The sequence below is a fragment of the Diorhabda carinulata genome, chromosome 1 (genome assembly GCF_026250575.1).
Source record: "Diorhabda carinulata isolate Delta chromosome 1, icDioCari1.1, whole genome shotgun sequence".
Lineage (NCBI taxonomy): Eukaryota > Metazoa > Arthropoda > Insecta > Coleoptera > Chrysomelidae > Diorhabda > Diorhabda carinulata.
This window is the reverse complement of record NC_079460.1, coordinates 40,027,151-40,040,132: the sequence shown is the minus strand read 5'-3', so window position 1 is coordinate 40,040,132 and position 12,982 is coordinate 40,027,151. Positions and strand designations below refer to the sequence as shown.

General features: G+C 31.1%; 1 protein-coding gene across 35 annotated transcripts in view; it reads right to left on the bottom strand.

Moving 5' to 3' along the window:
* Nucleotides 1-2,517: 2,517 nt before the first annotated feature.
* The window catches only part of LOC130891028 (basement membrane-specific heparan sulfate proteoglycan core protein-like), a 251,525-nt gene continuing 241,060 nt past the window's right edge, over nucleotides 2,518-12,982 (bottom strand). For 31 of the 35 annotated variants that reach the window (XM_057795615.1, XM_057795511.1, XM_057795518.1 and 28 more), the window contains 11 exons: nucleotides 12,330-12,602; nucleotides 11,833-11,970; nucleotides 9,694-9,981; nucleotides 9,460-9,611; nucleotides 8,608-9,397; nucleotides 8,077-8,385; nucleotides 7,662-7,909; nucleotides 7,243-7,600; nucleotides 6,961-7,158; nucleotides 6,347-6,710; nucleotides 2,518-3,869 (listed from right to left, as the gene is read on the bottom strand). In XM_057795615.1, coding sequence (XP_057651598.1) covers nucleotides 3,827-3,869; nucleotides 6,347-6,710; nucleotides 6,961-7,158; nucleotides 7,243-7,600; nucleotides 7,662-7,909; nucleotides 8,077-8,385; nucleotides 8,608-9,397; nucleotides 9,460-9,611; nucleotides 9,694-9,981; nucleotides 11,833-11,970; nucleotides 12,330-12,602 — 3,161 coding nt within the window. In that variant the 3' untranslated portion in view covers nucleotides 2,518-3,826. The remainder of the gene's footprint in view (nucleotides 3,870-6,346; nucleotides 6,711-6,960; nucleotides 7,159-7,242; nucleotides 7,601-7,661; nucleotides 7,910-8,076; nucleotides 8,386-8,607; nucleotides 9,398-9,459; nucleotides 9,612-9,693; nucleotides 9,982-11,832; nucleotides 11,971-12,329; nucleotides 12,603-12,982) is intronic. The other 4 variants (XM_057795537.1, XM_057795554.1, XM_057795632.1 and 1 more) reach the window with 2 other exon arrangements.

Here is a 12,982-nt window from a genome sequence, read left to right as displayed (position 1 = left end):
TTAACAACCTTATGATATAATGAAATTGTGAATTCTTTTTAGTAAAGAAGTCTCATACGCCTAGGCTATCTACGCTATTTTCATTTTATTACCTGGAAAAATGATTAATGTGCTCCTTGGCATTGAGATAATTGTACGGTTTTCGTTTATTCTGTTAAGTCAGATTTCAACTTTTGGTATATAGTTTACAAACTATTGAAATTGAAAGTAGATGATAAACCAAATTTTTCATCTAACTATATAATATCACACAATTTTCACCAAAATTTTTATTGAATTTGAATTTGTGCTCATAATTTATAGAGAACAACTAAAATGCTTCTTGGAATTTTCATCGCTTGGAATGTTGTCCAACCGAAGATGAACTAGCCACATCACTTGAAATTTTTTCTATATTTTTATGTATATCTTTGTTATCTGAGTGTTCTCTTTGAAGCTTCTTATCTGTTAAGCTTTGCCTTCTTTCGTTAAGTTTTTCTTCTCTGACTTTTTCATGGGTATCAGCAATATTAAGAATATAATCTATGCTTATATCATAGGGACCATTTTTTCCTGGTATTTCAATTATTATGGGTAAAAACTTACTAATTTGGTGATTTTTTACTAGGTAATGTATATTATCAAAGGCCTCTTTTTGAATTAACAGTATCCCAATTTCTGGACGTTGTAAGAAATCAAACAGGGCTGTTATTAGTTCCTCTTGATCTGTAGTTTCCGTAAAAATGTAGTAATTAGGTTCGCCATTTTCATTTAGTTCACCTATACCGCCAAGAAGATAGCCCACGCACGTATCTTCATCTGCTATTATTCCTATAAGATATTCTTGACTCAATAATAACGGTGAACTCACTTGGGATATTGTCGTTACTTCACTGGTCTGATCTTCTTCACTAATATTGTAAAGGCGTCTGTCCATCGCAAATTTCTATTTTGATTATTACAGATAATTTTCTTTGACAACTAAATACTTTTTGACAAATTGAAATTTTAGGTTGTGTTTCCTATAATAAGTAGGTTTAGTGTAATTTTATATTATACACTAAATCTCAAAAATTCATTATCGAAATGAATCCAATAAACAAATTTATAATTAAGAGGGCTATGTTAGGAGAAGAGTTTATTCACTAATTTGATAAACATAATCATATATATTTATATATATTAAATTTATTTCCGAATTAGAATAACTTGAAGATTCACTCATATCTAGTGGGCGTTTTTAAGAGGATACGGTAACATTGAGCTATCGTTAAAATGAAAATACAATATTATAACTACTGTATCGACCTTGAAAGACAACACGATATACCAAATAAATTAAATTGTATATATTCCAGTGGATGATTAACCATATAACATAAAAAACCTAAGTCAACTTATTACATGCCTCTTATAACATTCTAAGGTCGGTACACTGGTTGAAATGTAGTTTTATTTTACTTAATACGTAATATCGAGCAGCTATATCAAAAGCAGTTACCAACTTTTCAGTACCTGTTAACCTGTTAGTAGAAGCAGTTTCATGAAGTGTGGTACACTAAGAAACTTCTTGAAGTAGTGCTAGTTAGCAGGACTTCTTCCTAAGGAAGAACCTGAGAATTGTTACAATCAGCGCAGAGTTTCTACGTCTCACCGAAATAGCTTTGTCTTGAAGCGTCTCTCTGATTCACTCTAATTTTACTAACTTCTCTCATAACTTGACAAGCAGTTATTTACCTTATTCATATTATCGACGCTTCTAAAATATTTCATAGCAATAAGCAATCCATGAAATATCTTAGACAATATAAGGCGGATGGAATCCTTATAATCCCCCTTGAATAGATTTAACGAACTAATCTACTTGACAGGAAAATTTAGGGCAACTTTCCCACCAGGATGGACAGGATGATCAAAATAAGATTAGGATAATTTTATCTGTTATCAGACCGGGCTAGTAACTATTACTATCTCAGCCCAGCTTGCCGCACAAGATAATAACCACTGTGCATGAAATGCTATAAGGTACTCAATAAGCTGGTTAGGTTAGTTTTCGCGCAGACCAAGGTTAGAGCCACTCAACTTGTGAGAGGACTAGAACCTGCGGTGGAAATCCCTTAGCCACAGGTTAAACTGTGGGAAAAGAAATAAGTAAAGACATGGCTCCACTCATAAGAAAGCTGACAACCAGAACTCTCATTCATGAGATAAACCCCTCCGACTGGGCTACAGAAATAGTGCTTCTAAGTAGAAGATAGTCAGTTATCTCAGATACAAGACAGTCGGAGTCATTTCTATAAATTATTTTAGTCGTAATTTTGATGGAATTCGTAGCTCTTCACTTCGCTTTCTTCTAGTTTCAGTTGAATTTTTCATATTTTATTTGTATATTGTAGCTAGATAATTATCATGACAACCAAATCTTTTATTCTAGTACTAATGGTGAATATTAGCTTTATTATTTAGAATTGTCTACCGGTAATATTTGCTGTGGAATATTTTTCGGGGATCAATTTCGGTAAATAAAACACAAAAAAATATGTTCATTTATCATATTTATTGTCTGTATTTATTGAGAATGCATTTTTCTCGAACAACGAATTAAAAGACTGCATTTTCAGGTAATATTTTCTTCCAAATTTCTGAATGTAAGTTTAGACATTTTTTTTTTATATTATTTTTTTTTTGAGTAATATACATGTTTTTAAGAACAATGAGTTATCTAGAGAGAAATAATAAGCAATTATAAAATATCTTTTTGTTTTTTAATAGCCTATACCTACTTCTGTATTGTTAATCACCATTGCTGATACGTTTTCGTTTCGTTTTTGAAATCACATTGTAAAAATTTTCTTTTAAACGTAAGTACTAAATAATTTTATCATCATACGCGGAACAAAAACGTATTTCGAACATAGAAACTTGCAAAACACAAAAAATATAACTTCAACATAAGTATGGGAAGATTGAAATGAATTTATTTTTATGTTGTGTAACAATCGATTTTTTTTATGAAAGATATCGGATACAATGGATTTTATAAAAAAAAACTACGTTTAAAAACAATGTATAACGGATTTTTTGAATGGAAAATTTTCAAATTCAATGAAGGCTCCCTTAACTAACAACAGAAGACAGAATGAGAATGAGAACCAATAGTAGACAATTTCCTAGAAACTAGAATTTTAGCAAAGCTTCTAGTGAATGGAATAGGTTTAGTTTCTAAGTCTTACATAAATAGAAGTGAACATAGAAATATGAATTCCGTTTATGGCGAAATAAAACCCGCTAAAGATATAAATAGAAATAATTGTGGTAAGAAAAGCCGGATGAAGTTGTTTCATAAATTGATTAGAAATCTTATTTTAATAACCGGTATTTTATTTGTGTTTTGCATGTAGTTCTTTTCGAAGCAGTAGCACCATAAAAATGAAAGTAGAGAAAAAGGAATATTTACTGGATTGACTTCAAGTCATAAATTTCTTTTTCACTTAGACTATTATGTAAAATGGCACGATATTTTTCTCATCAACTATTATATGAAAAAATAAAACATAAAAAACGGTAAAAAAAGTAAACGAACTGGAAAAATGGCAGTATTAACATATAAAAAATGTACAAAGGCTGTATTCCAAAGAAATTGAAGCTAATATAATATTAACACAAGAAGCAGGAAATGGTGAAATACAGCTTTATAATATCGAGCTATTCAAATTAGTATAATCTCAATATTATATGTGCAACTTTAATATGAACACAAAATAGTGAACACGATGGGGTGTGAAATATACAAAATTAAGTATTTATTAACGACGACAGCGTTTTATCTAATCTAGGGGTTCTTTCTTCAATTTACCAGATCATTCAACCATATGTCTCGGCCTGAAAAGCTGAAAAACAAAAACATAAATTATTTTCATATATCTAGACAACAAACTAATGTTTTGAACGTCATGAATTAAAGAATGAATTGATAAAGTGTATGCTCTATGTGGGTGGCCTGGGTTTATTCATTATAATTATTTATATTGATTTTTTAGTAAAAAAGATTTAGGTATAGTTGAAAAAATCTTACAGGATATACAAAGTAGCTGAATCTCCAGTACAGTTTAACAAATTAGTTGCAAAATAAATCCACGTAAGGTAATGACAAGAAAAAGTTGGAAGAGAATCGAAATTGTTAACTAGAAGAGTTTATCAGGAAAATGGAGAAACAGTAAAACATATATAGCAAGTTAGAACGGGATAAACTGAATATTAATATAATATAAAATGATCCAATAAGAGAAGGTATAACCTGGATTCTAGCTAAAAGCAAGAAACCAAAAAGATTGCAGGAAATCAGTACGTAAATGAAAGCCAGTCTTATACACTGTATTTAATTATAGTCTATCTGTAAAATAAATACATTTTAAAGATATAATAGACAACTACAAAGAAAACTATTCAATCTGTCTTATAGTAAAATCCCTAAGCATCTGGATATAATAGCATATCTATTCATCGAAGTGAATATTTATTCTAATGCGAACAATTCTAATTATGAGGAGAATGAAATAATGGGGAATTTCGTGTATTTTTGATTAATCTTACCTGGCTTTAGCAAATATCCATGGACAATTGCAATATTAGTAAAAAAGCATCAGTCTATTTTATAATATTATAAAGGTAATAAAATATTTATAACGTTAGCATATCAATTTTTATATACATACAATACTGATTATCACAAATTAACATAACCCTATATTTGTGTATTTCAACAAACTCGCATACATAGAGATATATTGTGGATGAAAATACATTTTAGTAGTAGCAGTTCTTGTACTCTGTACTGATCAACGCAACATGTAAACTATAACATAAAATGATTACTATTCATGTTCGGTATCGAACCTAATAAATCAGGTTATTGAAAATAACGTTATAGTAGCTGTTTTAATTCTATTGTTGACAAATATACCATTGGACAAAGAAGGTAGATGATGGAGTTGAGAAATGAATAACAGAATTTCTATTTATATTCAATTTCACCAAAGGTTATATAATTATAGATTTTCATATTGACGCAGCATGATCAAATAATGTGTAAATATGTTTTCATTGTAGATTTTAGGCTTTCAAATATCGTTCATTATATTGTGGTTATTCTAAATATTTTTGATTACGAAAGTTAAAGAAGCTGCGAGTGTGTAGTTTATTCCAATACACAAATTAGGGGTATAACAAAAGGTATACTTTTCTCCATTACATCCTCATAAATTAAACAAATTTTTCAACATAATAATAAAAATTTTGATATGATATGATACAATATATACGTATATATATCTTATAACATAAAAATACCTATTGTCTAGCACAAAACGTCGGAAAATTTCAAAAAAATGGAATCATGATATTCCTAAAGTTATAATTAGAAATTATTATTATCGACAAGCTTTCTTAGCATATACTGGTCCAGAAAGGAAGTGCAATCATATATTTAGATTTCGTCCAATGTTTGATTTGTAATATTCAACACCAATATTTTTGATAAGAAATCTTTAAATACTTTAACCATATCAAATTTAAATATCAGACTGTTGTGTTTTATTTTACTAAAACTATTATCCAAAATAATTATTAATAGTTCTTTTAAATCCAATTATTTTGATTTTTGAACAATGTGATAGAGATGTAAGCAAGTTTCTAGTTTTTCTGAAGCTCTTATTCTTGTATTCATAAATATATTCTACATATAATTCTTTTCAGGTTTCTGCCCGATAATATCGATAAATTATAATTTCTCTACTTTTATGTCCAGCCCAGTATTCATTATGTTAGTCACAAATAAATGGCTTGTCAAAATAAAAATTTTTTCTAAACAAAAAATATTTCATATAATGAAGTAACAAAATGTTTCGACTATTTTTTTTTGAAATTTTCCAAATATATTTATTGTACTTATTAAGTTGCACACAACTTAGATGTAGGTCAAACGAACCTTAATATATCTAATATTGTATGACTCAACTGGACTATGCAATAAATTTTAATAGTGTGGATGGTTTGAGCACAACTGGAAGGTTTAGGATGAATTATATTTACAGGAGGTGGTTCTATAATTTCATCAAATTGATCACTATCAGCGAAAATTAATGAGGACGGAATCCAACGCAGTCTGTTTCAAGAGCAGCGTGAAAATGTTAAAAATTAACTATAGTTCTTATTGAATGGTTAAGAAAACATGTCAAAGGATTTACGCAGATTATCAGTAGTGGCACTAAAATTTCCATTGACATTGAAAAACGTCAACTAATCTATCCTCAAGTACACCAAATGTCATAATATGTCGAAAGATTATTGATTAGATAATGAAACTTACCTAGAGCAGGGCCTGACATTCAGACCATTGATAGCTTTAATTCCTAAATCTAATCTTTGGGTATTTTGCAATTCAAAACCATGGATGCATCCGTTGAAACCTTGTGAAAACTTATTGCCCGTCATCCTGGAGATATTCGGCGTTCCTCCAATGTAGATATTTCCTTCGACGTTCAACGATGTTGATGTACCAGGAGCATCTCCTTCTTGAGTCCAACTGTTGTCTATTTCTATTGAACCTCTTTTACCGTCACGTTTCAAGATGACACTGTGTCGGTTCCCGTCGTCGACACGTCGTTTGTTGTTTATAACGATGGCTGGGCCGTCCCCTAGATCAAAGCTGTATTCCAGGAAACCGTTGGCAACTGAAATGGGATAATTAATATGTTAAAGAACTAAGCAAATTCCTAACTAATCTGTAATATTAATTAGCAAGGAAATATTTTACGCAATGTTCATGGATAGTCAGTAAACAATCCCTGATAAGTTCTAGATTCTGATATACGACAATCCGATATATTTATTAGTATATCCGAACGGGTTGAAAAAAATATGCATTGCAAAACAATTTTTTTATTAAATAATGAGCCGTTTAACCTTTAAAATTTCACTTACTTGATAAAGCTATATAATTGTTTCCATATCCACTGGAGCTTGGAGTTTGTCCGTGCCAGAAAATGAGTCCGTTTGATTGGTTAGTCGATAATTCTAATGCGATTACTTCCTGTTCTCCGTCGCGATGAGCTAGAAGATCTCTATTAAATTCTAGATAACCATTTCCATCAAAATGGGCGTCGTTGCGTATTTCCGTTACTGAAATAATAAAGGTAAATTAGCGCAAATAATAGTATCATATTACTTGGTTTTTGAATTTTCGTTTTCATGAATGTTAATTACCTTGATCGCAGTTGCGTCCTGTAAATCCAAGAGTACAATCGCATTCATAGTGAGTATTCTTCAAAATGCAGGTACCTTGATTTTGACATGGGTTCGGTTCGCATACATTTTCGGCAGTTTGACAATTTTGTCCAGTAAAACCTGCTGCACAAGCACATTGGTATGTTGTTGGTGAGAGTGGGTAGCATTGTCCGTTGTTTTGACATGGATTATTTGAACAACTGACGTGTCTGAAAGGTCTTTCCGTGTTACTATCAGAGATATTATTATCAATATCTTCTTCGGCGTTACAATCTCTGACGTTGGCGGAATCGGTTATGTTTTGAATCAAGTTAACATCAATACCCGAAAGATTGATCTGAAAATTAGAATTATTGTTAGTAAATATTCTACTGTTCGTTTGGTCGATTTGTACGTACATCTCCAATGCATCCGTTAAATCCAGAATAAACTTGTACTCCATCGTTTATTTTAATGTGGTGTTTATCGTAACCTCCGACGAATAGTGGCGTTTGGAGATTTATGGTCTTGTAGTTACCTGTTGACCTTCCAATAGCTGGTGCTTGTCCGTCAATCATGAGTCGGCCTTCACCGAGAGACCTAGTTGCTGTGAGAACATGCCACTCGCCTGGTTTTAGGTCAGTTTCATCCCTTATTACCGTTGCACCTAGGAAAAATAAATATATCAAAAAAATAACGTATTTCGTTTCTATTTTTTTTTTTTTATTTCATACAAATTAATTTCCAAAATATGAGTTGACCGTTAATATATATATATATATATATATATATATATATATATATATATATATATATATATGTCCTTATTCTCACCGTTTCCTGCATCAAATCTGAATTCCAAGTGCCTGTCTTTGATTGCCAAACTTATAAAATTGCCGTATCCTTCTTCACTTTCACTGCAGTAGAGCAGAATACCATCTTCTAAAGTATTAGGTTTTATTTTCAATGTTAGTTTTAATTTTCTTGCCGGTTTTGGTGTGGGGTAAGCAATGTAAGCATCATTTTGAAACGCTGGTTCTATTACTGTGATTTCTCTTTGACATCTACGTCCAGCACGACCAAGGGGACATTGGCATTCAAAACTATTATCTGTATCAATACATCTTCCGATTCCACATGCATCTGAAAAATGAATGATTTATTCATTCAGTATGGTGATATTAATTTTGGACGAACTCTTGGCATTGCATTGAAATGATTCATAAAGCAGGATTAGAAAATATCGAGGTTTACAATTATAGGAAAGAGTATTAACGTTAAAATTTACATCCCGGAAGGTGAAATTGACGACCAAAACAATATTTGAAATTGAATAACTTAATGGTGCAACAGTTTTATACTTACGTGGTGAGCAAGCTTCTCCTTTCAGTTTACTGCAAGTTGGACCGCTGTAGCCTGATGAGCATATACACATGTAACCTTCTTTGGATAAAGCTTCCTGACAGACACCTTGATTTTGACATTTACTTTCACTGCAAGATTCGCATGTTGTTATTCCAGTTTTATTCAAGGCTTCCCGCAAAATGTCCAAATGAGAATGTCCTATTTTTAAACGACTAATACAACCTACAAATCCGTGGTATTGTTCATATCCTAAAACTTCACGTGAAATACCATTAACATTAGGTACTCCTCCCAGAAACATGGGCTCTGTTAAGTCTAATCCAGTATATTTGCCTTCTGCCACACCTACAATTGGACCGTCTCCATCTATGTACATGGTAACCTTCCTTCTATTTCTTGAAATTTTGATAGTATGCCAATCTCCAATAGTAATAGGCCTTTCTGCTCTAACTATAGTGGTGCCGGCTCCCAAATTAAATTTGAATTCAGGTATTCCTCCCACTAAAGAGAGTGCTATATAATCTCCACTTCTATCGTTTCCTTTCTCTCCGTTGTATAGAATTAAACCGGTGTCTTGTTGTGGTTTAAAGGAAATTTCGAACACAAATTGCATGTAAGAATCTGATAAAGTTGGAATAGTGATGTAGCTGTTGGGAGCTTGTGTAAAGTATGGTACTATGTCAGTAACAACAAGAATTACTGGGATATCCATAGATTGTTCACTATTACTGGCAGTACATGTGTACACACCAGCGTCTGAGCTATCTACGTCGTTAAGTTGGATGGTTTTCTGAAAAAATCCAAAATTTAATGTAGGTCCTGTATTGGTATTGATTAAACATAAATACTTACAGAAAATTCATTGACATCTCTTGGTAATTCTCCTCCTTGTTTGGTCCAAACATATTCAGTAGCGTCGAAATTTGCTTTGCAATCTAACTGAACTGTTGATCCTCTTGCTGCTTCTTTTGTTTGTAGAGGAGGTTGGTCTTTAAACTGATCATCTGAAATAGAATGAAATTATATTGAAACATTTCAACAAACATCTTCCCACAAAATATAGCAAAAAAAATTGTCACTACGTACCAATTACAACTAAGTTATAATCTTTGTAATAAGTGGATAGTCTTCCAGTTGCTTCACATCTGTAAACACCTTGATTTTGGGGACTCAAATTAGCAATCCTCAAAACAGTATTTACACTGATCACGTTGTCCGACAAAGGCCCCGAAATTTTAGACCACATGGTGATAGCTCCTCTTTCAGAGGATTGACAGTATACTTCAATATCTTCACCTACATAGTGTTCTGCTTCTGGTGGATTGAAAGTAATTGTATATTGAGGTTCTTGTGGTCTTGTTGGTGGTGCAGGTCCTGAAATGTTTACGTGTTAAGTAGGTACTGGGTTAATTTTAAAGTAGATGTATAGAGTATCTGTGTTTGGTTTGTTTCACATGTTAATATAAACTGATAGGATCCAAATTTATTGATTATATATAAAAATTATGGAACAAAAATAATTTTTTGTGAAATATCTAGTGTGTAAAATGTTTTTGGAAATTATTTCATGAAATATTCCAATTATTTTTTATTTTTACACTTCAAATGACTGAATTCTGGATTGGGGAAGAACTGCTCAAACTGTAATCAGGATGAATTATCTATATGCATGTAATATCTTGTGAAGACTAGTTTCGTTGGGAATATCGCAACTACCAAACAGTAAAAACTATTTCAAGAACACAGATACGCTACAAAAACCAATCAGTGGCGTAGTTATTGTTCCTAAAATGATGCACCTCAGAAAAGTTAACCACACTGTTCAATATTCTCGTTCTCACGAAAAATTTTGATAAAACTTAACGATTTTTTAAAAAATCTAACCTAATCTAACCAATTTTATCAAATTTTTTCGAGCACCGATTGTTATGGCGTTCTTTGCTGAGTGTTAATATCTACAATATTGTTAGAAAATAACTCTCTACTCTCTATGAGTTGGACCCTAAAATCCCGATAACTGCGCCACTGTTTTATAATTTATAAGAGATATAAAAGAAAAGATGAAGGAAACATACATTTTAATTAGTAGGTACGACATAAAATAGCAATGGATTAAACATATTTTATTACATTATTACAGAGTCCGCAATATTATTCGTCTAGAAATAGAAAAGTATAAATTTCTATTTCTAGCTGAACTGTCTCTACCAGAAAAATTATAATTTATTAGATACTTATTTGCTTGTATTTGATAAAATTAATAACGAATAATGCCTTAGAGAGAGGAACTATAATTTAATAAAATGATATATTAATTTACAATCGGCCATCGTTGAAAAATTAAAAATTTTCGAAATATCTCTTCTTGTTAAGCCCGTTAGAGGAAATGTAGAGAGAAAATATATACCTATTTCACGTTCTAATTTTTATCACAGTATTTTTGTCCCAACTACCATCTTAAGGAATAAGTACTTTTCTAAATTGATCAACTTCAAAATTCTTTGCTATACACTTTTTACAAATATCTTTAAATAAACTTCTTGCAAAGATTGATCTTTTAACTTATAAGTTTATTTTTTAAAAGATTCCAATTCCAATTTGTATAAACTATTTCAGAAAATCCGCTTATTATAAATATGTAGACAGTTTTTGTTAGTGAATTCTAAGCAACATTTTTTCCCAAATGGTAAATTCAAGCCACAAGATTTATATCTGGTAGAGTCTTAGATTATACAGAAGTTAACATTAAATGAATTTATTATTTTATATCAGCAATTCATATAGTGGAAGTGAATTTGTTGTTTTTTTATCTATTGAAAATAAGGTAAATTCATTTGATGTTTGTTATTAAAACCTTTTTATACAAATCAACTGGAGTCCAACTAAAATATATCTCGTTATAACTTTTAAAATTGGAATTAAGAAGAAGTTATGGGTATTGTTGATGACAAAGTCAGACAGAACAGAAACAATGACAAATTAATTTTTCCTTGAACTAACGAAATCAGTTTTTGGTATAAAAAGGTTTCTACAAAATTAGTTATTAAAGCTCTATCAGGAAATGTAAATAACAAATCTGATGATTAAGGGAACAAGATTTTGTCCATCCCCATAAAAATAAACATCGTCTACATTTGAAGACTTGACATCACGAAGAGCTAGATCTAGACAACGAAGAGGCTAGAGGTGAAAAAAACTAGAGATAAGCTAGATTATTGAACAAACCCCGTCGTTTCCTGTTTGAACAATCCATTTCGTCGCTGTAATCTCCACAATCGTCCTTCCCATCACAACAGAGATATTCCGGTATACAAATCTTATTTTTACATGACCAATATCCCTCTTGGCAATTCCATCGACGTGCTGTCATACATGCAATGTGCAACATTAACAAATTACATTGTATTAAATTGGCAGTTGAACCATTCCGTAACCAATTTTTATATCTTTTTTTTTTAAATATCTCTCATTGTATTTCCATTATTTAGAATTTCAATTTAAGTTAGAGAATCACAGAATTGAATATCGGATAAAGAGATTCGAAGATAAAAATAATTATAATGAGATAATTGATTAGATGATTCATAATATAAATAAAATGATAATATTCGTATAATTATGTTTTTATACATAAAATAAAACGTGGTTACGAATTAGTACATACCTCCAATTCACTACAAACTGTACAAAAACAATTCCGGCGATAACGAAATTAAACTAACCTGTTAAAATTAAATCAACGTAGTCACTGATAGTACCATTTTTAGTTTGGATTTCACAATAATACCTTCCCTGGTCTTCTTGTCTCACATTTCTGAGATATAAGAGTTCCCCATCTTCTCGAGCACCATAGGGAAGTTGGGGTCCTGCTCTAAACCATCTCACAGTGTTAGCGAAATTAGGATTGGTGACTCTACAGCGTAAGCTAACGTTTGTACCGATTGGAGCTTGTTGTTGTTTTTGTTCGGCTTTAATGGCAGGTCTTGAAACGTTTTCTGTGACAAAAAAATACGATTCCATTGTGATATCACGAGTCATTTATATATTAGGAGATATATATTTTCATGACTATCACTGTAACATATTTTCAGTCTGATACTGTTCGTTGTTACTTCAAATATTAGAATGTAATGCTGAGTTGCTAAGATCAAATAATTAAATGTTAATTCTTCCATAAATTCCACTTCTCAGATTTTTATATATGTTCTATGATATATCTGTATCTTTTTGACTTTATCTTCTTCAAACTTTTATTCAATTCTTGTTCCATTTGGGATTCCTTTCCATGTTTTCATTTCAAAACCATTCACCTTCTCATGTTTGTGTACATGTCTTGAATAACAAATTTGCAGTTGCTAGCATAAAGTACCATACA